The sequence below is a fragment of the Lynx canadensis genome, chromosome E1 (assembly GCF_007474595.2).
Source record: "Lynx canadensis isolate LIC74 chromosome E1, mLynCan4.pri.v2, whole genome shotgun sequence".
Lineage (NCBI taxonomy): Eukaryota > Metazoa > Chordata > Mammalia > Carnivora > Felidae > Lynx > Lynx canadensis.
In genome coordinates this window covers 43433147-43459549 of record NC_044316.2, presented here as the reverse complement: position 1 = coordinate 43459549, position 26403 = coordinate 43433147, and the positions used below count along the sequence as shown (strand labels likewise).

Genomic DNA, 26403 nt, shown 5'->3' with positions numbered 1-26403 from the left:
TTACTTCTCTATTCCTTTTATATTCTTTTATAAAGAATTACTTTATAATTCTTTATAAACGTTACTGTTTTGCTATGGCAGTGTGTCGGGGTTGGGAGAGGCAATTGACCGATACAAATTCAGCTCACAGTCTACTTCTGCCTGTCTCGGATGTTCTCAGATGGACTCTGAAAGCTATTCCAGACACCATGCATCTCGGGACAGGACCCAGAGTGCTCGAGGAACAGCTAGCAGTGGCATGGCATTGGGTCCATGTGTGGGCAGGCCGTCTTCTGTAGCTGGTGTCAGATTTCTCTGGTTGAGGGCCCTGTGGGCTGCCTGGCCTATCCTGGCCATTGTGCTGTTTGCTAGAAGCTTCGGTCCCAGAGGACTCTCCTGCTGCCCTGAGTGTCCGTCATTGGCCTAGAGAGAACTCAAGAGCTTGGAACTCAAATAAGAAAAGATTGAGAGAAGATTTCACAGCTCTTTTTCTGTTCCCCTCTTCAGAGCTGTCCCATCACCAAACCCGGCCTGACAGGACCCACAGGCAGCACTTAGACGATGTGGGGGCCGTGCCTATGGTGGAGCGAGTGACAGCGCCCAAAGCAGAGCGCTTGCTCAACCCACCGCCACCTGTGCACGACCCAAACCACAGCAAAATGAGATTGCGAGACCATTCATCTGAGAGAAGTGAAGGTAGGGCCAGGCCCGGCACCTCTACCTGCATTTGCATCTGCTCAGGGCTTTCTGGGGCAGCCTGGGCATCTCTCAATTGCCCCCAGCTTTGTCCTTCACTTTCTAGGAAGGCAGAGTAGAGGGACCCTACTGCTTCTAAGTGCAGGTCACTTCTTACTGCTACAGCAACCTCTGCCCGGTCCCCTACCTCCTGTCAACCAGTTTGCTTCACCTTTTTATCCTCTAGGCTTAGAATGCATTTTTGCTTTTATGAATTGCTGGCATTTGTAACTTGTGCTAGAAGTAGAGCCATTTGAGGTAGCCATGTATTCCTTTTTTGTTGACTTCTGCAGTGTTGAAGCATCACACGGACATGAGCAGTTCCAACTACTTGGCGGCCACCCAACATCCACCGCACAGTCCCCTGGTGCGACAGCTCTCCACCTCATCGGACACCTCGGCACCCACCAGCTCTAGCCCACAGGTTACGGCCAGCACGTCTGTAAGTACCTTGGGCTCGGCTGCACAGTCCCTCCGCAGCCATGGTTCACCTAGTGGCTGGCTCTGGAGGACAAGGTAGAAGGTGGGATTTGGGGGGAACTCGGCTCGCCGTGATGTGCCATTTTTTGTCAAAGTAGTGGTATTTGACCTGTTTTCCTTGAGTTGTTTCTCATAGTAGGAAGCTTGATGCTGAGACAGACTCTGAAGGCGGTCTGGGCCTGTTCCAGGTCTGTGGGGCTGGGTTTCAGATGGGACTCCGCCGGGCCGCGGCTCTAATCCTGTGGGTCCAAGAAGTTCCCACGAGAGGAGGAATGGAGGACAGACACTTAGGAGCGTTGGAGGCACTTCATTTCCTTGTTTTCGTTATGCTGGGGGGCGGGGGGAGCTGGAGCGCTGAGAACCAGCCCTGACGTTAGGGTTCCTGGAAGGGAGGGAGAAGGCAGAGCCTCGCTTCTCAGGCCCCAGAGCGGAACTACAGGTGCAGTGGGCCCTGCCTGCAGTACTTCCTATGGTGCGCGCAGGGCGGCGGGCAGCTCTTCTGGCGCCACGCTCTGTCCTGAGTGCTGCTCGCACGGCCGTTGCAGACACGGTCCCGCTGATTGCTTTCTGATACTTGACTTCCTCGGTGTGGGCCTCCTGGAACACATGCACCTGTAGTTGCTCTGTGCCTGCTGAAGGGCCCTTTAGGTGGTAGTTACAATAGCAGTGGTGATAGTAATAATAAAATGCTGCAACTACGACGTTTATTGTGTCAGTTCTGCCTGCTTTACCTGTGTTACCTCATTCAGTTCTGATCGTGCCCTTTGAGATGTAAGTGGTATTGAGGATTCTCATTTTGTAGGCAGGGAAACTGAGGCTGTCTAAGGTCGATAAGTAAATTGCATAAAGTGAGGCAACTTGTGAGGCTTACAAATGCAGTTCAAACCGAGGCAGTCTGACCGCTCAGCCAGCTCTTAAGTGCAAGCCTGAGGCCAGGCGTCGCGGAGGTCCCCTGTGTGGGTGCTTTGGATCCCCTTTAGAGTGGACATCGAGAAACTCCCAAGCCCACAAAACGGGCTCCTGTTGTTCTGTCTTTGCTCTTAAAAGTCAGACAATCTTTTCCGAATGACCTCTTTGTTCCTCCCTTCTTCACCTCCTACACCCACAAGTTTTGTCTAAATAGGTATGTGGTATCTTAACCACGAACTCCATTATCCTTCAGAGGGTCTCAGACAACCAGAGGATTTCAAAGACAGAGAGTCTGTCTCTGATTCTCAAGTTTGAACTCTTGACCAGTTCTTGGGGGGACTTCAGTGTTCACTCACCCGGCCAGCCCTCCTGTGTCTGGAGGATGTTAACTTAGGCCTGGATCACTTGACAGTTTTTCTTCTTATTGAGTACACATTTTGTAGCTGTGCTCACCCTTAAGGCTGTCACTGCCAAATGTTTTCAAAGAATATGGATTTATTTGTAGTAAGAAGAATAGTAGGCCAGATCCTGAAAATGAGGTAGAGAAGCTAGACGACACTGGAGAAAGTTGGGGGCGCGGAGGGCTGGGGTAGGTACGGCGGGCTTTCCAAAAGCCGGTGTATACCTCAGTATCACCTCAGTGGTCAAAAAAGAGGAAATCTCTGAAGATTCTGATTTGATAGAGGAGGGGCCACAGACCCGCATCCCCCTTTTTGCCTGGTAACGCACTCCTCCCTCTTGCTTCTGAGGAACCACTTTCCATCCCCATCACCCGTTCTGCACCACTGGCTCTAAACGGGAGACAGTAGTTAAGTCAGACCAAGTGAGTGCCTGGCGGAGGAGGGCACTCAAGCCTATTGAACCATTTTTGTTTTTTCGTAGTAGAAAGCTTGATAACAAGACAGACTCCGAGGGTGCTGTCTTGGGCCCACTCCCATATCTTTCCCTTGAAGCTACTAATAACAGGCCCACAAGATTCAGGGAATATACACACCTGTTTCCACCAGCTTCACATTCATTCTTGACCAAGGTTTAGGGAAAACAATCTCTTGAGGCTTCCTTAAGGTACACTTCTTGTAGTGGGAAGTGTAATTTTAAAAGAGATGGGACAGTGGCAGAAGGTTTTGGGCATGAAGTCACTAATCCTTAGCTGCAGAACTCAGCCAGGCAAGATTTACAAAAGTCTTCGAACATCCTGGTTAACCAGTTACCCTAAATTTGTGAGGCAAAGGACAGTTTGTTCTCATTTGATAGAGAAGGATGTTGAGGTGAAAAGACATCGTGGTAACCTGAGATCATAGGTGACCGCAGCCAAAATCCTGGCGCGGAAAACACTGCCTTTCACCACATTCTCCGAATGTCCCGAGATGATGGGATGAATCCATCCTGTATCGCCCTCCAGGAACAGAGTAGTAGACGGGTTAGTTGTAGGGAACAGCTTCTTCCTCATCTTGCTGTTCGCTAACCCCTTCCCTCTGAGCTGACCACACTTGGGGCTTGGGTTTGAGTGCAGCCTCTCGGGTGTTTCCAGCTGTATTGTCACCATGGCAGCGTGTGTGGCATCCTGCCGTTTGCCTCCGGCCCCTCTTGGCTGCCGGTGTCTGTTTCAGGGTGGGGTGTTTGTTATCTGGGCCCAAGCAGCTGGTGGACTTTTTCCTCCATGGAAGAAACCAGGTTTTCCGGCTCCCTGCTTTACTCCTGCTCTGGCCTCCGGGCTGCTGTGGGTGCCCACCTCCTCCTCTGATAGTGGATCCTTGTTAGTCTTCTTTCTTCCTGAGAGTTTGATCTTCTCAGCCTCCTGGAGAAGCAAATCTCCATTCTCCAAGAAACTGTGGAGCCAGGTCCTCTTCCTGCATTTTCCTCCATTCAGCTCCACTGGTAGAGCTAGAAAGCTCTCCACCCTTCCCCAAGAATAACAGCCAGAAAGAGGGGGAAATCACATAGGCTGAGCAGATGGTGGGTACAGACTTAGCTGAAGAGTTCAGATCTATAAGGAGGAAGGGCTATCGTGATGTCCAAGGTTAGAGGATCTGTTGAGCTGGACCTGTCCTCTGAGGTCTTTTCCCGATAAGGGAACTCGCATTTCTAACCTGAAGAGTCCCCACTAGGCCCAGTTAAGCATTAGGAGCCACTATGGGTCTGAGTGACAGATAAACGGGGGAAACAGAAAGGATGACTTTAAAGGAAGGGGATAAAGGTGTATACAGAGGAGTCAGAACCTCAGCACTAGGTTCGAGGCCCCAGGATGCCCACCCTGTAAAATTCAGCTGAAGTCTTTTTCCACGTGAGCCCATAAAGGAAGAGGGTGACCAGTGAGACTTGTGAGCTGGAGGTGCTCCTCAGGGCCACCTCGCGTTTCTCCTGAGGACCTTGTAGTGGCAGACCACCTCCTTGATGAAGACAGTGGCTGCTGCAGGGCCGGCCCCCACCCAAGGACCAGGTGCCTGGGGGCTGGTGATCCAGTAATGTTTGAAGTCTTAGGTGTATGATTTGCTGTTTGCAAAATTGTGCCTCCCTTTTAAACTTACCTTTGTCTTACAGCAGCCAGTGAGGAGGAGAAGGGGAGAGAGCTCATTCGACATTAACAACATTGTCATCCCTATGTCTGTTGCTGCAACAACTCGTGTAGAGAAACTACAATACAAGGAAATCCTTACCCCCAGGTAGGTATCTAGGTAGGGGCCCTAGATAATTGGCTCCTCTCCCTGTTCTTCCTGTTCTTCCTGTTCTTGGCCTTTTCCCCTTTTTGTCACAGACCTTGGGGTTCTAGCCTTAGGTTTTGCCTTCTCCTTAAGAGAAAGTCTTAACCTGATAGGAGTGAAATTGTTTCTATATACAGTTCTCTATTATATGAGCACCAGCCAGACCACAGGCCACAAACTGGCTGCAGCTATGTTTGTTTGACAGCACTGAGGAGTTCGTTGTCCGCATCAAAGCAGGATTTCACGTATGAATCTTTGTTTCTAGCCTTTGTTGACAACTCAGAAATTGGGCAGCCCCGTACAGGCACTCTCACAGAGTGGCAGTCAGCTGGGACTGAATAGCGGTGGTCCCCTCTAAACAGTCCCTTTGCTTGAGTTTGTCACAGTCTCCCAGCCTGTGTCCTGTTGGGGCATTGGAGTGTGGAGCCTCTTTCAGAGGCCTTGGGGGCTACCAAGGCCGAGCCGTGAGAGGGCAGGGTCGTTCACATGCGCCCAGCTCTCGTTCTTTGCACAGACACACTAATTCTGCCCCGGTTGCCTAGCCCTCACAATTGTCCCTTCTTGATTTTGCAGCTGGCGGGAGGTCGATCTTCGGTCTCTGAAGGGGAGTCCTGACGAGGAGAATGAGGAGGTAACAGCATGGTCATTCTCTGTTAGGAGATGCACGCGCGCGCGCGCGCACACACACACACACACACACACACACGTGCACACATCCCAAGTGCCTCAAGACCCATGGGTGTCAAGTGCAAGCTCATTGCATTCCTGTCCGGATGGGGAAGAGCCTAGTAAGGGCTGGGGCTTGTTCTAGAATTGATCCACCCATACTTAAACTCGGCTTGCTGGAGGGGAGAGGGGATCAGTGAAGCTTTTCTCTCGCAGGTCGAGGATCTATCTGATGCAGCCTTCGCCGCCCTACATGCCAAGTGTGAGGAGATGGAGAGGGCTCGGTGGTTGTGGACCACGAGTGTGCCACCCCAGCGGCGGGGCAGCAGGTGATGGGGCAGGCTCAGGTGGCCAGGCCTGTGAAGGGAGGGTGGGCAGGGAGTTGGCCGCTGTGTCTGTGGAACTACCACTGCCCCACAGGCGCTCTGCATGCTCCTCCACTGGCAGTGGCCCTGAGCGCAGAAGTTCCTGGTGTTTGGTGGAACTGATGAGGGCACGTGGTCCCGTGGCTGGGTCCTTGCTGAGTGCCGGACGACTGTCCAGTTGTGGCAAACTTTCATGCTCTCCTGGGCTCCGGGCGCCAGCTGTCTGTGGCATTAGGATCGCTTCTCAGCCTTTTGGCTAAGATCAAGTGTAGTGTCTGTGGCATGAGGAGGCCATTTGCGGGTCGTGGTGATTTAACCAGAGGAGCTTTGGAGGCCTCACCCAGGGTAACCTTCCTTAGGACAGTGGAACGGGGGGTGGTGGTCGTGCATGAAAGAACTGACCCATCCTGTCTCCATTTATTGTAACAGTGGCAGAAGCCCTCAGGATTCTCAAGTAGAAAGATTTAGGGCTCTTGTTTTTGCCTTTTTTCCCTTGACTACAGTTTTCAAAGTCTAGACTGATTTCCCTTTCCTGGGAATTCACTGGGCACTGTGCCAGAGAGTAGCCCCTGGCATTGTTCAGCCGTGGCCTTCTCTTGGGATGATGGGCACACAGGGCTCTTACGACTGTCCTGTGTGCCCCCTCCACCCACCCCGCCCCTTACATGGTGGTGGGAAGAAACGAGAGGACGTGTGGTTTCTGGGAAAGAACCGTTGGGTGTCCATCTCCCTCGGCTCCTCTGGTTGGGATGCCCTTTTCATGCCTCCTCCCCATCCGCCCAAGGTAGAGCGTCATCCCCCATTACCCAGGCACTCAGATTTGCACTCGTTGGTGTACAGGTCTTACAGGTCATCAGATGGCCGGACGACCCCTCAGCTGGGCAGTGCCAACCCCTCCACCCCCCAGCCCGCCTCCCCTGATGTCAGTAGTAGCCACTCTTTGTCGGAGTTCTCCCACGGTCAGTCCCCAAGGAGCCCCATTAGCCCAGAACTGCACTCGGCGCCCCTCACCCCTGTGGCTCGGGATGCTCTACGACACCTGGCCAGTGAAGACACCCGCTGTTCCACACCGGAGCTGGGGCTGGATGAGCAGGTGAGGGACACACGGCCTTTGCGTGGGGGTTGGCAGGGTGGGGGGATAGAGCAGGGGAGGGGGACAGCCCCTGCTGAAGATGGGTCTGCGTCATAGGACTCCCCTCCCCATTTTATTTTACTTTTATTTTATTTATTTTTACTCCCCTCCCCATTTTAAAGGGGACAAGGGGCTGCACTTGAAATTGATCTTCTGAAGGTGCCATGGAACTGCCGGCTCTGTAAGGGCTCTTCCTGGACCGCTCCAGGAAGTCTGGAGATTGGTCATGGACTTGAATCCACGAGTCTCGGGCCAGGGCCTTGGGGCGGAACGTAGTCTGGAACCAGCTTCTCACCATGGCGGTTTGTCTCCCCACAGTCCGTCCAGCCGTGGGAACGGCGAACCTTCCCCTTGGCATACAGTCCCCAGACGGAGTGTGAGGACCAACTGGATGCACAGGAACGGGCAGCCCGCTGTACTCGGCGCACCTCAGGCAGCAAGACTGGCCGAGAGGCAGAGGTGGCCCCCACCTCGCCCCCCGTTGTCCCCCTCAAGAGTCGGCATTTGGCGACAACAGTCACAGCTCAGCGTCCAACTCACAGATGAGCGGGATACGAGAATCTAAACAGACTCACTAACTATTGGCATTAAAGCTTCAGAAATCTCTGCGTTTGATATTCAAACATCATATGCCGGAAATTTTCACAGTTTTTAGTGAATTTAAGGAATTTAGATTCTACTTTGGTATTTTTGTTTTGTTTTGATTTTTGTTTTGTTTGGTTTTGGTTTCCATGTTTTGTTGTCACACACCTGAGCACTTCCTCCAGTTGGCAAACAGAAGTTCAGGATAAGACCCTGCTGGCCTGGTCCTGGCACATCCTCCGCACTGTTGAATCACTGGACTTAGCGATGTTAGGTGACCACCCCCCCCCCCCCGCCCCCGCCCCGCACCTGTGGACAGGGTGGGACAGCCACGTGGGCAGAGGGAATGGCAAGCTCCCCGCTCAGCGTTGCCGCCTGAGGTCAGGGTAGGGGGAGAACAGCACGCTCTGGACTCTCACCCTTTCTCCTCTCCTCCTGTCGGCGGCCCGGCCCAGCTCTGGCCCTCCTGGCCGGGTCCCCCTTGGCCATCTGTGCTAGGGCACCCCCACGCCCACCAGAGCCTCTTGGTCATAACCGCCACCTGTTCCGAACTCTCAGTCGACAGAACGGCTTCCCTTTGTCATCCAGATCTTGGAGACCTAGTCTGGGTTTCCGCTGCGTTTGGTCCTCTCTGTTTTGACTCCTCCACTGCAGTAACGTGACTGCGGCTGCTCAGGTCCCTGCCCCGCCCCTTGCGCTCCCTCTCTGCTCCCCGATGCCACCCGCGCACCCACACACACCAGGCCTTCCACCCAGATGTTTTTACCAACTGTGTCCCCCGTCTGCGAAGGTGGGGTTAGGGCTACTTCCATTCCCACTCCTCTGCAAACTGGGGGGTCAGGGACACGAGCAGTCATCTCCCCTCTAGGATTCTGTCATCGTGGATTCATTTGGTCCCATTTCCCCCACACGCACTTCCCTGTTGGCGTCCAGCCTTTCCTTTCCCACGCTCCCCTTGCCTGTGGAACGTTGTCTGGTCCTAGCTGTGGTTCCCATCACTCCCTCATCACCCCCCTTGGTCAACCTCGTGCCTGTCTCATGTATGATCACATCACCAAAAGGGGGGGGCAATAAGAACTTCTTTATTTTTATTTCTATTTTTTTTTTTGTTGCCATTTTGTAATCGTATAAAAATAGTAGACAAACTGCTTAATGGTTGGGGTTTTTTCACAATTTTCAACATTAGTGATTTTTTTTGATTCTGTTTGCAAGTTAAAGGGTTTGTCATTGTTTCTTTAAAAACAATAATGCACCATATCCCTATGCATAAAGTGCTTCTTCTATTTATAAGGTTGAAAATTCTGAATAACCCTTTTAGCATTGTTAAAAAAAAAAAAAACAAAAACAAAAATGGAAAAAAAAAACCTTGTATTTTGTAAATATTTTCTTTTCCTGCTTTGAGCTGTGTATTGGCAGCGAAACATGTAGCTGTCTTTGTTCTATAGAAATGCTTTTCTTCAGAGAAGCTGATCTTTGTTAATGTCTTGATTCTGTTCGCAAAGCACAGACTAGTGCTTAAAAAAAAAAAGGAAGGAAAAATTGAAAAAAATAAAAAAAAAAAGTTACAGAACGTTGTGTTGCCAGGCCTTTGTTGACATTGGACCGGGTCCACGTCGGGGGTGGCAGCTTAGGACCCTGTCCCACTGGAGCAGTTAGTTCTCTGGGTCCCTGGACTTGCTCTGAACCTTGGGAAGTCTCCGTTCCGTCCTTGGGCACCTGGCAGGGCCACCTGATGGTCACCAGGGAGAGGATGGAGTCGGGTGGGGGGGCAGTAAGGGGTGCCCAGGGTATAGGGGGCTCTGTGTAGATAAACTTTTTGTTGGGTGTAAGCAATTGGTCATTGCCTCTTGATGTTCCTTCTCTAGTGAGGCCAGCAGTACGACATCTTAGAACTGTTCTGAATTGCTCTCAGGGAGATCCCACCTCTCACCGCTTTTTCTGGGGTTGGGGTCAGTGAGAACGTACATACTTCGTAGCATCGTTCTTCTGAGGAGCCTACGGGCTGGGTTTTGTATGTACGAGAGAAAGACGCCGGCAGGCCTCATTCCCTTTTTCCACGGTAGTCATCTGGCGATGAGCGCCGAGTCGTGAGGGAGCCTTTCTCTCTGGCTGCCCTGTTCCTGCGTCTGTGGCTGCACTTAAGACCTTCTCTGCTTAAGCTTCTGCCCGCAGTGGCTAGAGTGAGCACAAGGGGGAAAGCAGAGAAAACCGGTATTTTGAAACTTTGTATGAAAATTGAAGGGCTCCTTCTTAGGACCTTGACCTAATTACTAAAGAACAGGAATTAATATGGCTACTGTTTGGTATTTGTTTTCTTTGTGGCATTGCTAGGGGCTATCTGCTATCTCCGTGTAGCGGACTCCTTCCCCAATCTAATGAGGACCCGAAGGAGAGAGGAATGCGGCTCCGGAAGCCTGGAAGGAATGTAAGCCTTGGCGGGCCTAGTGTTCTGCTCCAGCCCCGGGCCTCTGGGAGCAAACGAGATCTCCTACACCCGCTGCAGCCGTGGCCCCTCTGAATATGCCGGTGTGGGTCTTAACAGACTCTGGAGTTGGAGTGCAGCCTTGTGAGCCCACCTACAAGGGTACTGGCCTTTCTTTGAGTTGGATCGGGACGGACTCCCAGCACCAGAATCAGAATCGAGTGAAAATGAATGAGTCTTGAGAACTCTTCCTGCACCTGCAGGCCCCAGAGAGAGATTTTAGCAACCTTGACATTTCCTGCTGGGAGCGAAGTTCTCTAAGGTTAGGAAAGGACTTGCACGTCGTACATCCTGAATCATTTTCTTGTCCTCTGAATCCATGCACGGAGACCTTACTTAATCAGTAATAACTTTATTTCCAAATTCACTTTTACAGCAACAATCAGTGTAAATCGTTTGTTAAAACACACAATACACCATATGGACGTTCACAGACAGGAAGCTAAGCTAAGATGGTTTCATGTCCCTCCCCCCACCCTCAAAATTACCAAAGAAATCATGGGACTTGCGAGTGCCAGAGATTGTCCTGCCCAACACTGCAAATTCACGGGGCTAAGTCCATTAGGAGGGGGGACTCTGGGCCGGTGCCCAGGGTAACCCTTTTCAGAGCTGAAGAGAAACCAGAAGTCTCGAAGCCACAGGTCTACAGGTGCGACGAGCTGACCACCTCCACCTCCACCCTCATCCCCACCCGATGGCCTGACTTGGGGACAAAGACAAAAGAGGGGGGGAAGGAAGAAGGAAGAGCTCTCAGCGGCCGCTAGCACAGGCTGCACGTCCGCAGCAGCAGGTGGGAAAGGTGGCGCGGAGGCTCCGGCGGCTTAGATAGATGGAAGGATGCCGGGGTCTGCGGTAGGCGGGGCTGTGGGCCCGGGGACCCCCGTGAGGGGGCAGCTCTGTCTCCAGACTCCTCCCCAAGCCTCGCTGCCTGCCCCTGGTGGGGAAGGAGACGACGGGGCCGGCGGGCGGGACCCCAGGGACCTCTAGCAAACATGGGTGGTCCGAAGAAAAGGGTTACTTGGTGGTTGCTGCCCTCCAAGACTTCCCTCTGCCCATGGTAACTATCTTACAGGTTCCTCCCCCCTCCCCCCAGAAGCACGACAAGCAATCGCAAGCAGAATACAGTCTCCGCGTTGAAGTCCGTTTAAATAGAACTACGGATAAGTGAGTGGAGAGCTTGAAGGAACCAGGCGCACAGCACAGCCCACCCAGGGGACGCGGACCGGACGTGGGGGGAACGGGGTGGTCGAGAGTGCCCAGCCTGGTGGTGGCGGGGGGAGGGGGGATTGTCCTCATTGAAGGTCACAAGCCAGCATCCCTTTGCAATCTCCCTGCCGCACTGACCTGGTCACCCTAGACTGTGATCTCTAGGCCGACCCCAGCAGTCCCCACCCCGCCCCCCTCCCCGACGAGGGAGATCCCGGAGCCCTCTGAGCAAGGCCCTCAGGATAAGGTAGGGCAAGTGCAGACAGAGGCGCAGCCGGAGTCCGTGGCAACGCTGCGGGGCCGAGTCTCTAAGAGCTACCACCTCCGAACTACGGTTCCCTTCCCTTCCTCAGAACCCTTCTAAGAGCAGCTGGGACTCCAAGCGGTAGAGAGCCTCACGGCGGGTTAGTTCTGGGCCCAAATGACTCCTTGCATGGAAAGCTCGAGCTGCAAATGAAGCCGCCAGCCCTAGAGAGGCGGCCCTGGACGCCCACCAGCCCGCAGGGGTGCCTTGAACGGTGCCCAAACCGGAAGTGGCAGAACTGGGCCTGAGGTCGCTGAATTTCTTTAAAATGGCGATTTTCCACAAAGGCTGTCTCCTCTCCCTGTGGCAGCAGACGGGGCTTGTGCAAGGTCGGCGGGGGCCCCCACCAAGGCTCTGGGGACGGCGTCTCCTGACTTGTCACCCTGCTGCAGTCAGGCAGCACGGGCCCCCGGGGCTCATCCGGGGCGGCCAGTCCATCCAAGCCCTGCTGTGGCTGGAGGGCGCTTGGTGGGGAGGCTGGGGCTGCCCTTCCAGGGGGACAGCTTGCGGTGGGACCCCAGGCCTCTTCCCGGCTGGTCCCGGGTTCCTTTCTCTTGTGACACAGGGTGACCCTCGTGGCTGCTGGGGGCTTCTGGCTGTGACCGGAGAGGGCCATCTCCTCGCTGCAGACCAGCCCGGCCACAAGATCCACCTCTCTCTGCCCCAACAAAGGGAAGTCCCAGCCGGGCAGCAAGGGGGCGCCGTAGCTTCTGCCCCAGGATCCTGTCCCAGTCCTGTGCTCTGGGCCTTCCTCCAAGCTGAAGGTTCTCCAATGTCAGAACCTGGTCCCAGATGCCCCGGAAGCCTTTCAGATCAGGAGGTTGTGACCGGGTAGAGCCACACCGGCCACCCGGAGCCAAGCCCCCCGTGTGGGAGGGAGAGACATCTAGGACCCCCGTGGGGTGGGTTAGAAACCTCTTCACAAGCATTTCAAGATACATGCGTCCTTTTTTTTTTTTTTTTTTAACCTTTTCATTATCAAAGTCACTCTGGTGAATCCAAGCATAAACAGACAAATCAGACTACAACGCGACAGGGTGCAGACGGGGAGGGAAAGGTGACGTCTATGTATATGTTCAGCTGCTCCAGCAGGACAGACAGCACTGCTTCCAGCTGGGACGGGGGGGTGGCGGGGGGGTGGGGGGTGGGGGGAAGAACCATTTCCGAGGGGGCGTGCTCCCCTCCCGGGGTATGCAGGGCTGAGCGCTGGCGGGGCCTCGGAGAGGCTGGCAGTCACAAGCTCGGGTGGAATCGGGGCCCAGAGTGTGGCCCTGCCCCAGGGGCCTTGCCTGCCTGACCTGCTGCCGCCTCTGGACCCAGGACGGCCAACCCGCTGCCAGTTCAACTCAGGAAGGGGACCAGGCCTTCTGGGAGGAAAAGGCTCTCCAAGTAGAAACAAGGCCAAAACATCCCGGGTCATTGCTGAGCCCACCCTGGCTCACGTCTGCGAGGAGAGGTGGGGGGTAAGGGACGGAGTACGGTCATCAGGTTCATTGTGAGGGGACGCACCGGTTGGGTGAGTTATAACTTAAACCAAGGGACCGAGATCTCACCTTGTGCCTGGGTTTTGCCTTCGCTCAGACACCCCTTTATTTGAGAGCAGGTGCCTCCTGCGTCTGAACAACGTCCAGTGCTGAGAAAGGGGCGTGGTGAGGCTGGGAACTCGGGACAGTGTGACATCATGAGGGGGACAGGCAGTGACTGGGCTCCGCACAGCAGACACATGGGCATGGTGGGGGGGAGGGAGGACAGGTGGCTGCAGTGGCCACGGGAGGGACAGGAGGCTCAGGACCCACCTCCCAGACCCCAGCACGCTCCAGGGATGCCAGAGGCCCAGGCTTGGGAACAGGCGGATGCCCCCAAGAGGCACGAGTCCTTACAAAGAGAACTGGTTTAGCCCTAAAGTCCCAGAACTGTGAGGTGGCCAAAATCGTGGCTGCAGTTCCAACCTTCAGAACTCAATAAAACAGGGTTTCCGTGGGGCCCCCACCCTGCGGGGAGGGAGAAAGAGGCCAGCGCTCGGGACGTCAAGGTCAGTCTTCTCCGAGGAAGCGATCCACAGGGTGTCCCCCTCCCGCCAACCGACCACCTCCTCCCGCCAACCGGAGCCTTTCTCCCACGGGCCGCCCGCGGGGACGGTGGCACACGGGCCCCGTGGCGGACCCCGGGCCACCGAGCACAGGGAGGCCGCCTGGCGCGAGCGAGCTGTGGGCGGCCGAGGCGGTCTGCCCTTCCCGCTGTCCTTCCAGGCAGAGAGCAGTGGCTCCCCGCCCCCCCCCCCATCACCCACTCCCACACTGTCCCTTCTGCCCTCTCCCTCCCCCCCCTTCCCCTGCCTCAGCCTCTCCGGGGCTCCTCCCCCAACCCCCACCACAAAGTTGACATCCGCCCCCGCGGCTCCCACACGGCACCCGGTTTCAAATCCGTTGCTGCTGCCGCTGCCTCTGTGACACCCCCAGGACAGGGCAGAGCAGGGGCGCCCGCAGTCCCTTGAGATTCCCCAGAAGCAGCTCGCAGAGCCTCTCCTCCCTCTTCTAGGCGGAGGGGGAAAAAAAAAGAATCAAAAGTAATTGCCCAAGGAAATGGTGGGTGTGGTCGTCTTTTTAAATGTTTTTAAAAATATTTTATTATCGCCAGCCCACCCATCAATTTGGAAAGCTGGAATTTGCTCTTTTTCCCGTCACTGATTTTGAAGTCCCGAGCCAGGGCCGAGCGACAAAAGCAGGTTAAAGTGATTAACCGATTAACCGATCTGTGAGGAGCAGCTGGGGGAGGGCAGAGGGCGAAGGGCCAGATCATTATTCTTTTTTTTTCCACACTCTCTCTCTTCTCTCCACGATTATTGACCGCCCCGGGGGCCTGATCACAAACCCTGCTTGGCCAGGGAGGCGGACACTTCGTCGGCTAGCGTGGCGAGCTGGGGCGAGTCTACCATGTCGATGCTGCCCGTGGAGGACACGTTGCTGAGGTGCCGCGGAGACGTGTCCCCGGACACCACGGGCGACTTGTACACGATCTCCGCCCCGTGGTCTGTCTTGGCTTTGGCGTTCTCGCGGAAGGTCAGCTTGTGGGTTTCGATCTGCGAGAGAGGAGGTAGTTGGGGGGAGGGGGAGGGGAGGAGGGGTGAATTAAGCCATAGGAAGGGGAGCAAGCCCTGCCTGCCCCCCCCCCCGGGGGCTGCGGTGACCGTGGTCTGGTCACCGTCCCGGAGTGAACACCTGCGCGCGGGTCCTCCAGCGCCTGCCTGCCAGCCACCCGCGTCCCTTGGCGCCGTGTATGAATATAGCCCTGTGTGCACGTCATTTCACACACGTGTAACCGTATCCTAGGAGCGGAATGGCTGGTAGGTCAAAAGACATGTGCATTTTATCTTAATAGATATCATCAAACTGCATGGGGCGCCTGGGTGGCTCAGTCATTAAGCATCTGACTTCGGCTCAGGTCATGAGCTCACAGTTCATGAGTTCGAGTCACCCATGGGGTGAGCTCGAGCCCCGCTCCGGGTAACACATGAGCCCGGGGGAGGCCCCGCCTCTCTCTCTCTCTGCCCCTCGCTTACTGGTGCCCTCTCTCTAAAAAAAAAATATTACCCAATTGCAAAGTAAAGCATGAAGGAGAAGCTGGAGATGATTAAGGGACATCCCCAGAGTCACCGCCGTCCAGCCGTGAGCCACACACACTCCTCCCCTTGGCCTTTGACTGAGGGCTTTGGAGGTGGCAGCAAGCGTGAACCGCCCTGGAAGGTGTGCCAGAAACGATGGTGCCATAAAGTCCTTTTTCAAGGAGAGAAACAACGACAGGGCCAGGAGGCCAGAGGTACTTAGCTCCAGAGGATGCCCACGACCCTCAGAGAGCCTGTGTCGCAGATGTGAGCAGTTCATAAGAGCTCCTGCTGAGCCCGGAAGTGGCGGACAGGAATCCTCTCCTTTTTTGGGGTCCTAAGACCTTTGTGCATCTGGCGAAGCCAGAAAGATGGACACAAGCGGGCAGGCGCTCAGAGACCCACAAGCGTTCTGCACAAACTCGGGAGTCCGTGGACCCCGGCTGAGAAGCCCCCGTTGTGGTGGTGGTGGTGGGGGGGGGCTTGGACGTGGGTATAAGTCCCCAAATCTCCCAAACTGAAGGGCGCTCTGGAGACGGGGGTCCTGCACTCCACCGCTTGTTAGAGCTTCCTGCCCATCACAGGAGGAAGTGGGGGACTAGATAGGCAGGGACACTCTGGGGTCAGGACAGTGTCTTCTGAGTGGTGGGCAGGGCCAGGCCCACCCTTTCTCAGCCAGCACAGAGGTGAGTTAAAATGGAAGTTCACACTCTGGCTTGACTCTAAGTCACATTCTTAGCTGGTTACAAAGTACCAGGAACCTTCCAGAACACCATCTCCTTTGGGTTTCAGCACCACCCGGGGATGTGGATATTTCGGTCCCATTTTGCTGAGGGAGAAACGAGCTGAGAGCACTTGCCCGGCCTGCCCAGGTCCCACCTCCAAGCAGAGTCAAGCCCAGAGCTTTGCTCAGGACATAGAAGCTTCCAGAGATGGGCAGAGACCTTCCTTCACCCAGGGAATCGCCAATGCCCAGGCCTTAAACCGGGGAGGCGGTCAGGTGACAGAAGCTAGAAGAGCCACCTGGCTTTTGCAGAGAACCTTCTCCACAACCTCAGAGAACTGGGCCCTGCCTCACTTCCCTTGAAGCGCGCGGCCTCCCGGCCCCTCTTTTACCAGGGACCAGGCACTGAGATGATATTTCTGCACCTTGGAAGCCCAGTCTGGGGAACCGGGTCCACCCTGCTGTCCGGGGTGGGGGTGGGGGGGTGACAGGGGGTGCTGCGGGGAGCCAGAGAGCGCAAGGCCATCCAAGGGCGTGAGTACCCCGCCCTCCGCGCCCCGGCCTTCGGGGAGCTCGTCTGTGGTCAGGTTTGTCCTGAGGTCTCAGTCTGCGGCCTCTGCTTTAAGTAAGACCACACCAGCCAGTGCTTCTCCAGAACCGCCCCCTTGGGCTTTGGCCTCACACGCGGCATGGGGCATGTCCATTCAGAATGAATGGTGTGACGGCTGCCACTTCCAACCAGCTGGGCCACTTTGGCCAGTGCCCTTTCTCACACTGGGTCGGGTCTCAGAGTCTGTGCCCATTCTGGGACACCCCTTCTCCTTCCACCACCCCTCCGTCAGCTGCTGGGGGGCACTGCAAACTGGAAAATGAGCCACTTCCAGAAGTTCACGGCCGCTGGAGGGAGTGGGAACCCCCCAGGGAGCACTTTGGCTGCGTTTCTGCAGCAAAGAAGTACAGCCATAAGACCACATCCTGTGATGCGCCCGGAGGGAGCCTGCTCAGGGCCACAAGCCCTGGCTTCCCCTTCCCCCAGCTCCCACAGCGAGACCCGAGGACTCCAGAAACTGCCCGGATCGCCGAGGCCCTGGGTCCAGCAGCCTTCCCCGTGGACGATTCTGTGACCGACAGGCAGGGGCTCTGCGGGAATCTGGATTTCAGCATCACCGTTTTGCTCTGACTGCCTAGTGACCCACTTACAAAACCAGGTTACGCTCCCTTTACTCGTTCTGGTGCGCTGGGGTTGGCTTTGGGGATGGATGGCCACTTCCTTCCGTGGACGCTTGCCAACCACAGGGCCGACCGCCGTCACGGAGGACAGCGGCGCTCACCTTCCCGGGCATGAAAGCATCACCTGGGGGCTTTACAAACTCCAGGTGCCCGGGCTGCACCTGAGACCAATCAGAATCTCCAGGTGGGGTCTGGGCATCAAATCTGGCAAGGCTCCCAGGTGACAGCAATGGCCGGCGAAGGTGGCTCGCCCGATGAGTCCTGGTGGTCGCTGAGAATCCACAGGAAGCCAATTAGTTCAGGCCCCTCAGCTTTCCTTCTCTGGAAAACCGGACCAGATTCGTGCACCGCACTCCATTAACAGCCATGTCGAAATGCAGCCTCCTCCCCACCCCGCCCCCTTTTACCTTTTTATTCCCTCCACCAGGGACGTGGGTGATGTTATCCAGGGACCCGATCTTCGACTGGACTCTGTCCTTGAAGTCCAGCTTCTCAGATTTTACCTCCACCTGGCCGCCTCCTGGAACACAACACACACGGGGGCACCAGGCCTTGAAGGAGGGCTAAGCAAGCCATTCCAAGTAGACCCCAATCCTTCGGAGTAGACAAGACGGTCCTTCATTTAGAAGGTAGTCTGGGCACAGGTAAGAGCCCTTCCCAAGTGCTGGACAACAGTTTGCTCTCTAACCAAGGTGTGCATCGATATTTGCTCAACAAATTCTTCCTCCTTAGTTCATGCAAAGGTCAATGACAACTCAGGGTAGGAGAAAAGATTCTAAATTCTAAAGTGGTCGGCTTCCAAAGAGTGAAGTCTCTCTCTCGGTCAACATCCTGTAAAGCCACAGCCCTGCAAGGCCTCGGAGTGAAACTAAATGGCAAAATGCACCCTAACGAAGGAAGGGCCCTGACCCCTCCCCCTCCTCGGACCCCGAGTGTGGGAGACGCGGCCAGAGAGGGAGACAGACAGACATCCTTCCTTTCTGGGGAAGGATAAGGCCACCCAAGAAAGCTGCTCATGGCGTGAATGGTGGCACAGCTGAGGGATGGTTTTCGCTGGGAGAGACCAAACTCCCACAACAAGTCTAAGGGAAGCCGGAACGTGATGAGAGACAATCCGGACTACATCTCTGCCAGCCTTGTCTCCCCACAGGAATGCTTCAGCAAGTACAGATTCAGCTCTGAACCGGGCCCACGGCAGAAGTCCCCACTCTGGACCCCCGGGCAGGAGTTAGAATCTAGATCTACGCCGGGCAATACGGTAGCCACCAGCCCCATGTGGCTACTTAAATTTTAATTAAATACAATTAGCTCATTTTGTCCACTGCGCTGGCCACGTTTTCAGTGCTCAGTAGCCACGTGTGGTTGGGGGCCACCGCACTGGACGGAGCAGGTCTAGAACATTTCCATCAGCGCAGAGAGATCTCCAGATAGCTCTGATTTTCTTGTGGTGTGGGAAGGGGAGCGGGGAGGGAAGCATGGCAGAGCTCCAACGGCATTTACTGTCGAAACAAAGTCACGGCCGGAGCTTGGCAATGGCTGGCGCAGGCGGTGACGTGTCCCCTGTGTGGGCTGGGAACCAAACTGGAACATCCACAAGCCAGCCTTCGGGAGCCAGATCAGGCCTGTCCCCGGCTCTAGAGGCTCTGTGTGCAGCCTGCTTGGAGAACCAGGTTAGGGCTTAGGACCCGCCCCCCTTCGTCACGTTGCCTTGGCCAGCATGGCGCCCTGCTCAGGAGTGAGATGGGAGAGCCACCCCTCCCAGGGCCCAGCAAGTTCCACCTTCGATGCTCCCCTCGTCAGCCCAGCCCATCAATCCTTCCCAGCCACTTTAGGAGAAGGCACCACCCAGTCCCGTCCCGCACCTCCCCCCCCCCCACCCCGACCTTCCCCGCCTTCTGCAAGGGCTACCTGGCTTATGATGGATGTTGCCTAGCGAGCCACACTTGGAGGTCACCTTGCTCAGGTCCACTGGTTTGTACACTATTTGCACCTGGAGGCGGGAGAGGACGAGGGAGAGACAGAGAATAAAACAGGATGATTTAATTACGGGTGTAACCCCACGAAAAGCAGCCGTGTAAGTCCAGGCCCTGCTTGGACGGCGTTTCCTGTCCGCCGCGAGGAAGGCACCCGGTCACGGTGGGAAAATGTGTTGTTGGATTTCTGCCAGCCCTGCCCCAGGGGAGGTGGGTCTTCAGAGAATGACTGTGGGATTGAAGTGCCCTCGGTCCCACAGGGGGAAAACAGGGATATTTGTCACTGCGCAGGGCCCACACCGTTCGTTTAAAAGAGTCACTGTTTCCTGAGCTGAAAGTGACACTGCATTCGGTGGGGACAAAGAAAGGAGGGATTCATAGGATCCATTTGTACCGCACTTGGACAATCTTGTGGGACAAGCCAGAAAGCCACGTCTGCTGGTCCTCAAAGAGGAGCGGGCAGAGTGGGGTCGGTGGGGGCGCTTCCTCCCAGGAGAGGCTCCCACAAAGCCCCGCACCGCAGCAAGTGTGGGGACCTTCGGCAAGCAGCACCCAGAACGGTTTGGCAGCTTGGAGGTAAGAGCCAGCTGGCACCTGGACAACACAGCGTCCTGGACATTTCGGTCCTCGAGCTCAAGGAGCAAAGCGACAGCAGGAGACGGGCAGATGGCACAGAGGACCCAGCAGGTCAGTCCCCGAGAGATGGAGCACAGCTCGGACACACACAGGGCTCAGAACCAGCCCGGGGCCCAGCACGCAGCCTGGCCGCACTGCCCACTGCCCACCCTCCCGAGGGGAACGACAGCCGCTGAGCGCCCCACCGATCTCAGCCCAAGAACCGACTTCCTGGAGGGGATCCCCCACAGGGACCCCCGCATCGGCAGATGGGTTTTCTGGAGGAAGCCTCTAGAAAGGCGTGTCTGTGAGGGGGTCCCTGGATGGTCACTGAGGGACACTTCCCAGGGCCTCCAGCAACCACCCGTGTGAGGCCACAAGAGGCCAGTCACCACGGAGTGGGAGCCCGGAGTTACCCAGGAGAGAGATGGCCTCCAGCCAGAGAGCCAGACAAAAAAGGAGGGAGATCTACTTCTGTCTAAATCACCTGGAACAATTCCAAATGATTTTAGTTAATTAAAATCATGCTGGCGTTTGCCACTTCTTGATGGAGAGTTGACCGAGGCCAACAGGCGCCCTTGGCCTGTGTCTGTGGAGTGAGGCAAGGGGAGCGCCCAGGTGTGGCGGCCGGCGCCCGTGCAGGTGGACGGGGGGGGGGGGGGGGTGAACAGTCCTGAGGGAACAGGGTCTGGGAGACAGCGCGCTGAGAGGCAGGGAAGGGGCCACGGGAGCTCCTCCTGGCACGAGAGAGAGGGAAGTGAATTCTGTGACCCAGACTTCCCTCTTTCCCCTCAGCCCGGATGAGGTAACCTGGGGAGAGGAGGGTGTGCAGAAGGAGGCAGAGGGGACAGGACTGCCTGAGGGTAGGAGCCAGGGCAGGGTTGGCAGGAGGAGTGGAGGCCCGGGGAGGGAGGAGGCCAGGCCTGGAGTGGAGCCCAGAGCCCGCGGGAGGCAGGGAGGATCCCAAGGTGGACAAGGGAGCTGGGCCTGCCAGCTGGGACATCCCCTCCAGGCTAGGGAAGGGAGGGCCACAAGCGAGGCCGGAGGGCCCAGGCCAGGGGTCTAGTGCCCCCAAAACACCTGGCTAGGTGCCCAGAACCCCCAGCCGCCTTCCACCAGGAGAAGAGGTTTCTGTGAAGGTTCCTACTGCAAACCAGCAGCGGCCACACTCCAAGGACAATGCTCAGGGCCAGCCTGAGATATCCCGCGGCTCTTTGCCAGGTCACATAGGTTAGCCGAAGGCGGGCAGAGAGGGCGGGAGCACAGGAGGTGCCCTCGAGGAAGTCCCCTCATGTCCTGGGCACTGCCATCAGCAGTGGGAATGTACCGTCTGCCCCGAGCTCACGCCTGAAGCTACCTCTGGACCCCACAGCCCGGGCCCCACCAGCACAGCCTCCTGCCGGCCGACCAGACCGGAGTTAAACCAGAGAACAGGCCTCGCTCCTCCAGCCAGAGCCAAGGTCTGCAATAGTGATACCAGAGATCCAGGCGGAGCTAACACAGCAACCAGCACTCTGCGCGGAGCCCACGGTTGTGGGCCAGGGTGGGGGGTGGTCCCCACACCTTCCCCTTCCTTCTGGTAGCAGCGGGACAGGAGAGCAGGGTTGGGGACACAGAGGAAAACGCTGAGCAGACACTGGTGAGGAAGCGTTACGGAAGCGCCATGCAGCTCAGGGCGGGAGACAGACTCACATTGCAAGAATAAACCTCGGGGCTGGGCGCAGAGGTGCGGGCCCAGGCTGGGCACGTTCTGGAGAGACAGCCCGCCTGGGGCTACCACTGTCCCCCGCCCCCTGCCACCCTCCTGGTTGCCAGCCAGGAGCAAGGCACCTGCTCTCAGAAACCGTCCCCCCAGCCGGGGGTGGACCTCAAATGGGCTCGACCCTCCCACTTTGATGTGTTTAAATGTGGTTTCCAGTCAACCCAGAGGCTGGGGTAGGGGCCGCAGAGAAGGGGGGCCCGGCCGCGGGAGGCCCAGTCCGTACCCACGGTGAGTGACCACGGAGTGGCCGGGAGGGGAACAGCAGAGCTGATGGAGTGGGTAGGTGAGAGGTGAGGATGCCAGCCCCAAACCGCAGGGACTCCCCCACTAGGGACACCAGGCGTCCCCACGACATTTGGAGGGAGCCTAATGTAAAAGGGTCCAAGGCAGCATTTCTCTGTCAACTCCCAAGCGCCGCAGGCAGGGTCCCCTGTGCAATTTTGGGGGCTAATTTTCCCCTGAAGTCTCTGCCAGGAGAGGGGCCGGTTTTACACCTGAGCCGAGGCTTGGGGATCTGCTCGTCCCTCGCAGATGCAGGAGACAAACACGAGCAGGGACTGGACTTTTCCTGCTCTGAGTGAGGACAGCAAAACATCGCGTCTGCTCATCAGAACGGACGTGCCAGCCGCCCACAGGGCTGTCCGTCCACGGGGGACGAGGGGACAGAGCCCAGTCTCAGACGCTGCCCCTTTCCTCCCAACCTCAAACGGGCGGCGGGGCTCCCAGGAGCCCGTGCCGGGCGGTGGGTGGGGTGGACCCGGGGTATTCTGCCGTGAGGACCTGGCCTCCAGGTTTGGGCCAGAGAGAGGCTCAGCCATCCTCCTGTTCTGCAGAGGCCGGGGGCCCCACAGGTGCTGGGGTCCCACCCCTCCTAGAACCGTGGACACGGGTGCAGGGAGCCTGGGGGGCACAGACTCTGCCCCCGAGGGCGGTTTATTCTCTGCAATGTCTCGCAAGTGTATATTCTCATGCCGCTTGTTACAAACCAGAACCACGGAACGGGCCCAGGGAAAGTGTGACGATACTCACACTGCCGCCTCCTGGCACGTGTTTGATATTATCCTTTGAGCCACACTTGGACTGGACGTTGCTAAGATCCAGCTTCTTATTAATTATCTGCACCTTCGACAGCCAGAAAAAAGGATGAATGTCACATCACGCCCAGACGCACCTGCTCTGCCCTGACACACTTCCTGCCTTGAGGGCGGGGACCAGGCTCCAGGCGGAGGGCAGGAGGTCTGAGTCACAGCTTCCAGACAGCCCCCCCCAGGAGGGCGGTTCCGGAACCGTGAATGACTGCGGGGCGGGGCGGGCTCCACCTCACCGAGCTGGGTTTGCAAAGCACAGCCACCGGGAGGCAGCTCTTCCCTTCACCAAAGGGCTGCACCACGGAGGCCCCCCAGAGGGCACATCTGAGGCCTGGAAACTGCAGCTGAGCGGCCGCCAGGCTGGGCCGGAGCGAGGTGTGCTCGATGACGTGTTTAAATGAATGAATAGAAAGTGCCATCTGTGTCCTCATTCGCACACCCACCACGCCCGCCAGAACGTTCGCGAGACCTTTCTGTGGCTGTGCTCAAGCCTGTGGGCACTTCAATTACATACAGATAGATCTCCCTCTATTTTAATCCCAGACCCCACCCAGACCTAGAATTAGAATCTCGGTCTCCCCTTGGTGCTTCGGCCGCACGGCGAGGTTTGGGGATCGCTGCCATCACGGGGAAGAGACACAGATGACTCTGGAGAAGACGGATCCAGACACCCCTCCACGTGAGGGCTTTGGCACCTGGAAGGCAGCGTAGGTGCCTGACCTTCTATCCATCGGCTCGCCCTTGTCCACAAGGCCGCCAGGGGCTTAAAGGGAAGCGGGCACATGTTCCTGAGGAGCTGTGGTCCAGAAAGCTGTGGTCCCCCTGTGTTTCTAAGAGGCTTCTCTCTCCAGGCACCAGGGAGGCGGTGCGGGGATATCACTGTTTCAGCGGTGAGTGATTTTTACCCGATTTGTCTAACAACGGAAACGCACAGACGACCTCGGCACAGAGGAGACCTCCCCGTTACCTCTGCTGGGGCTGGACGACCTCTTTATCACAGGTGTCTTGCCCCACAGGCGCTTCCTGCTTGCAAACTGTGCCTTAGTTTCCCATTCATCGCTGATAACAGCGGCCAACTGGATTTCCCGAGTAAGAGCCAGCGTTGCTCTCTGAAACTCTGGCAATGGCACCGAGATCTCAGTGTGGCCAGGTGGGGGCCGTTGCTCCAGAGACGCAGGATCCGTGAGGATGGCTGTGGCTGGGGGTCGGAGCCCTGGCCCGGCTCCTGCGGGTAGAAGGGTCCCAAACTCTGACCCAGGAGCCACAGTCAGCCATCAAGGGTGCCACAGGTCCTCGCAAAATGGTGAAATGAGGACGTGATAGCAAAATTCTGTCCATCCTACTTTTTGGTGTGAAAATGGCCTTTCCTTTATTAAATTATTAGTTATTAAGTTACATTGACAGTAGACCATATTTAGCATTTTGAGATGTCCTTAGCCTGACGGAATAAAAACAGAGTGAGTAATCTCTCAGACCCCATCCCTTTTTTTTCCCTTCGTTTTCCTGGTCTGGATCTAAAAACCTGGTAAGCACATATCTAACCCCCCATTTTTTCTTTCTTTCTTTTTAAATTTTTAATGTTTATTTTTTGAGAGAGAGAAAGAGACAGAGCACGAGCAGGGGAGGGGCAGAGAGAGAGGGAGACACAGAATCCGAAGCAGCCTCCAGGCTCTGAGCTGTCAGCACAGAGCCCAGCGTGGGGCTCTAACTCACAGACTGTGAGATCATGACTTGAGCTGAAGTCAGACACTCAACCCACTGAGCCACCCAGGTGCCCCCTAACCTCCCTTTTTCATTTTCTTTTATGTTCCTTTAAAATAAAAAGCTATGGGGGAGCCTAGGTGGCTCAGTGGGTTGAGTGTCCGGGTCTTGATTTCAGCTCTGCTCATGATCCCAGGGTCGTGGGATCGAGCCCTGCCTCAGTGTGGACCCTGCTTGGGATTCTTGGGATTCTTTCTCTCCTTCTCTTTCTGCCCTTCTCCCCTACTCTCACGCTCTCTCTCAAAATATAAAAAAAAATAAAAAGCTATGTATTTTTCATTAGAAAAGTAACATAACATTATGATTTTGAAAAATAGTTTAAACAAAGCAAAAAACGGTTTTCCTGCCACCCTACCACAACCACAATTTCATTTTGTGATATTCCCTTGAAGTCACACATATATAAATAAAACTACCATCATGTACATATAAATGGTGGTAATTACTTACATACAATAATGTATCTTGCTTTATCAAGTAACATCATCTCCTAAGCATCTGCCTTGTCTACAGTCATCAGAAGGATTATTCTGGGCACCTGGGTGGCTCAGCCAGTTAAGCGTCTCACTTCCACTCAGGTCATGATCTCACGGTTCATGGGTTCGAGCCCTGCATCGGGCTCCATGCTGACAGCTCAGAGCCTGGAGCTGCTTTGGATTGATTCTATGTCTCCCTCTCTCTCTGCCCCTTCCGCACCTGTGCTCGCTCTCTCTCTCTCTCTCTCTCTGTCTCAAAAATAAATAAATATTTAAAAAACTTTGTTACAAAATAATAGGTCCTATTCCATTTTGTGATATCTGTGTGATCAGACATTTGTATTGATTCCATTTTAAATAGCAGAAACAGCCTCACCACAAATATCCTTCTGCAAGGAGCTCTTTCCATATTATGGATTATTTCATAGCAGAGTCCCAGAAGTAGAATTTCTGGGTCAAAGTAATAAATACTCTAAAAATTCTCCGTACACCTCTGCAAGCAGCTTCCTGAAGGGGCTGGATCACTCTACACTGTGAGCACCACTGAGAAAGTCCGTTTCACTGCACAGCTCCCAGCATCAGGCATGTAAAGAATCGGTCTGCTTTCTTTGACTTAAATAAATGGGGTTGCATCGTTGGCTTATTCTGCATTTTTTTTATTACAGAGTTGCTCCTTTGCCCCCTTTTTGCTCATAGGTGACTTTTTTCCTACAAATGTTTACATCTTTATATATTCAAAGTCTTCCTTTGTCTTCTCTTCTCTGTTGTTTGTTTTAAAGTATATGTATTTTGAGGAGGAGACAGAGCACTGCGAGCAGGGGAGGGGCAGAGAGAGAAGGAGACAGAATCCCAAGCAGGCTCCACCCTGTCAGTGCAGAGCCCGATGCAGGGCTCGAACTCCGGAACCGTGAGATCATGGCCTGAGATCACAAGTGGGACGTGCAACTGACTGAGCCACCCAGGTGCCCCTCTTCTCTGTTTTTAAACGTAAACACCACCCTCATCTGGGGTGAATGGGTTGGGAGAATATCTAACTCCACCTCATCCTTCGCACCTGCCGTGCCCCTAACTTAGTGACGAGGAGGCCACTTGAGGCCCCGGGAGGTTAAGTAACCTTCTCAACTCAGTGGTACAACCACAGGCTACCTACCTACCTGCGTGACAACAAAGTTTCGTCCCAGCGGTCCTTAAGCCGGGGTTCTCATACACCAAGTACAAACAACACTCTCTTGTGAGCCTCAAAATTCTCTCCTGCCAGCAAGGGGCCGCAGGGACAGTGCCTCGGCCCCGGCCTGTGCTGGGGCAGCAAATGGAACAGGCTTTCTCACACTGCTTCTTAAGGAGCTACCACCGCCCTCTGCATAGTATCTTTGAATCCCTTCGGGCCACCCTCAGATTTTAAGGAGTGGGACATGAACTCCTTCTGTGGGGATCATTTTTTACTCATCACTTTCCACTGGATAAGTCTCAGAAGCAGACTTTGCCTTTCACAAAGGAATTGGAGCTGTTTAGTATTAGAAAACACACGCAAACACACGAAATAGCAAAACAACAAAATTAAAAGGATAATGATAAAAGAAGCAGAGGTCATCAGGACTGACAATTAGACATCATTACATTGAACTCCGAGC

At 55.4% G+C, this 26403-nt stretch overlaps 2 protein-coding genes across 13 annotated transcripts in view; one reads left to right on the top strand and one right to left on the bottom strand.

Moving 5' to 3' along the window:
* The window catches only part of KANSL1 (KAT8 regulatory NSL complex subunit 1), a 179888-nt gene extending 170768 nt beyond the window's left edge, over positions 1–9120 (top strand). Inside the window, 7 exon segments of the mRNA XM_030296161.2 lie at positions 487–675; positions 1008–1156; positions 4645–4766; positions 5379–5436; positions 5688–5800; positions 6677–6929; positions 7287–9120. Of these exon segments, the coding sequence (XP_030152021.1) occupies positions 487–675; positions 1008–1156; positions 4645–4766; positions 5379–5436; positions 5688–5800; positions 6677–6929; positions 7287–7514 (1112 nt within the window). The 3' untranslated portion in view covers positions 7515–9120.
* A 5022-nt stretch (positions 9121–14142) lies between these two features.
* MAPT (microtubule associated protein tau) overlaps positions 14143–26403 on the bottom strand; it is a 96008-nt gene continuing 83747 nt past the window's right edge. For 8 of the 12 annotated variants that reach the window (XM_030296029.1, XM_030296035.1, XM_030296036.1 and 5 more), the window contains 4 exons: positions 22477–22569; positions 19006–19087; positions 17505–17617; positions 14143–14621 (listed from right to left, as the gene is read on the bottom strand). In XM_030296029.1, the coding sequence (XP_030151889.1) occupies positions 14406–14621; positions 17505–17617; positions 19006–19087; positions 22477–22569 (504 nt within the window). In that variant the 3' untranslated portion in view covers positions 14143–14405. The remainder of the gene's footprint in view (positions 14622–17504; positions 17618–19005; positions 19088–22476; positions 22570–26403) is intronic. The other 4 variants (XM_030296040.1, XM_032591125.1, XM_030296042.1 and 1 more) reach the window with 1 other exon arrangement.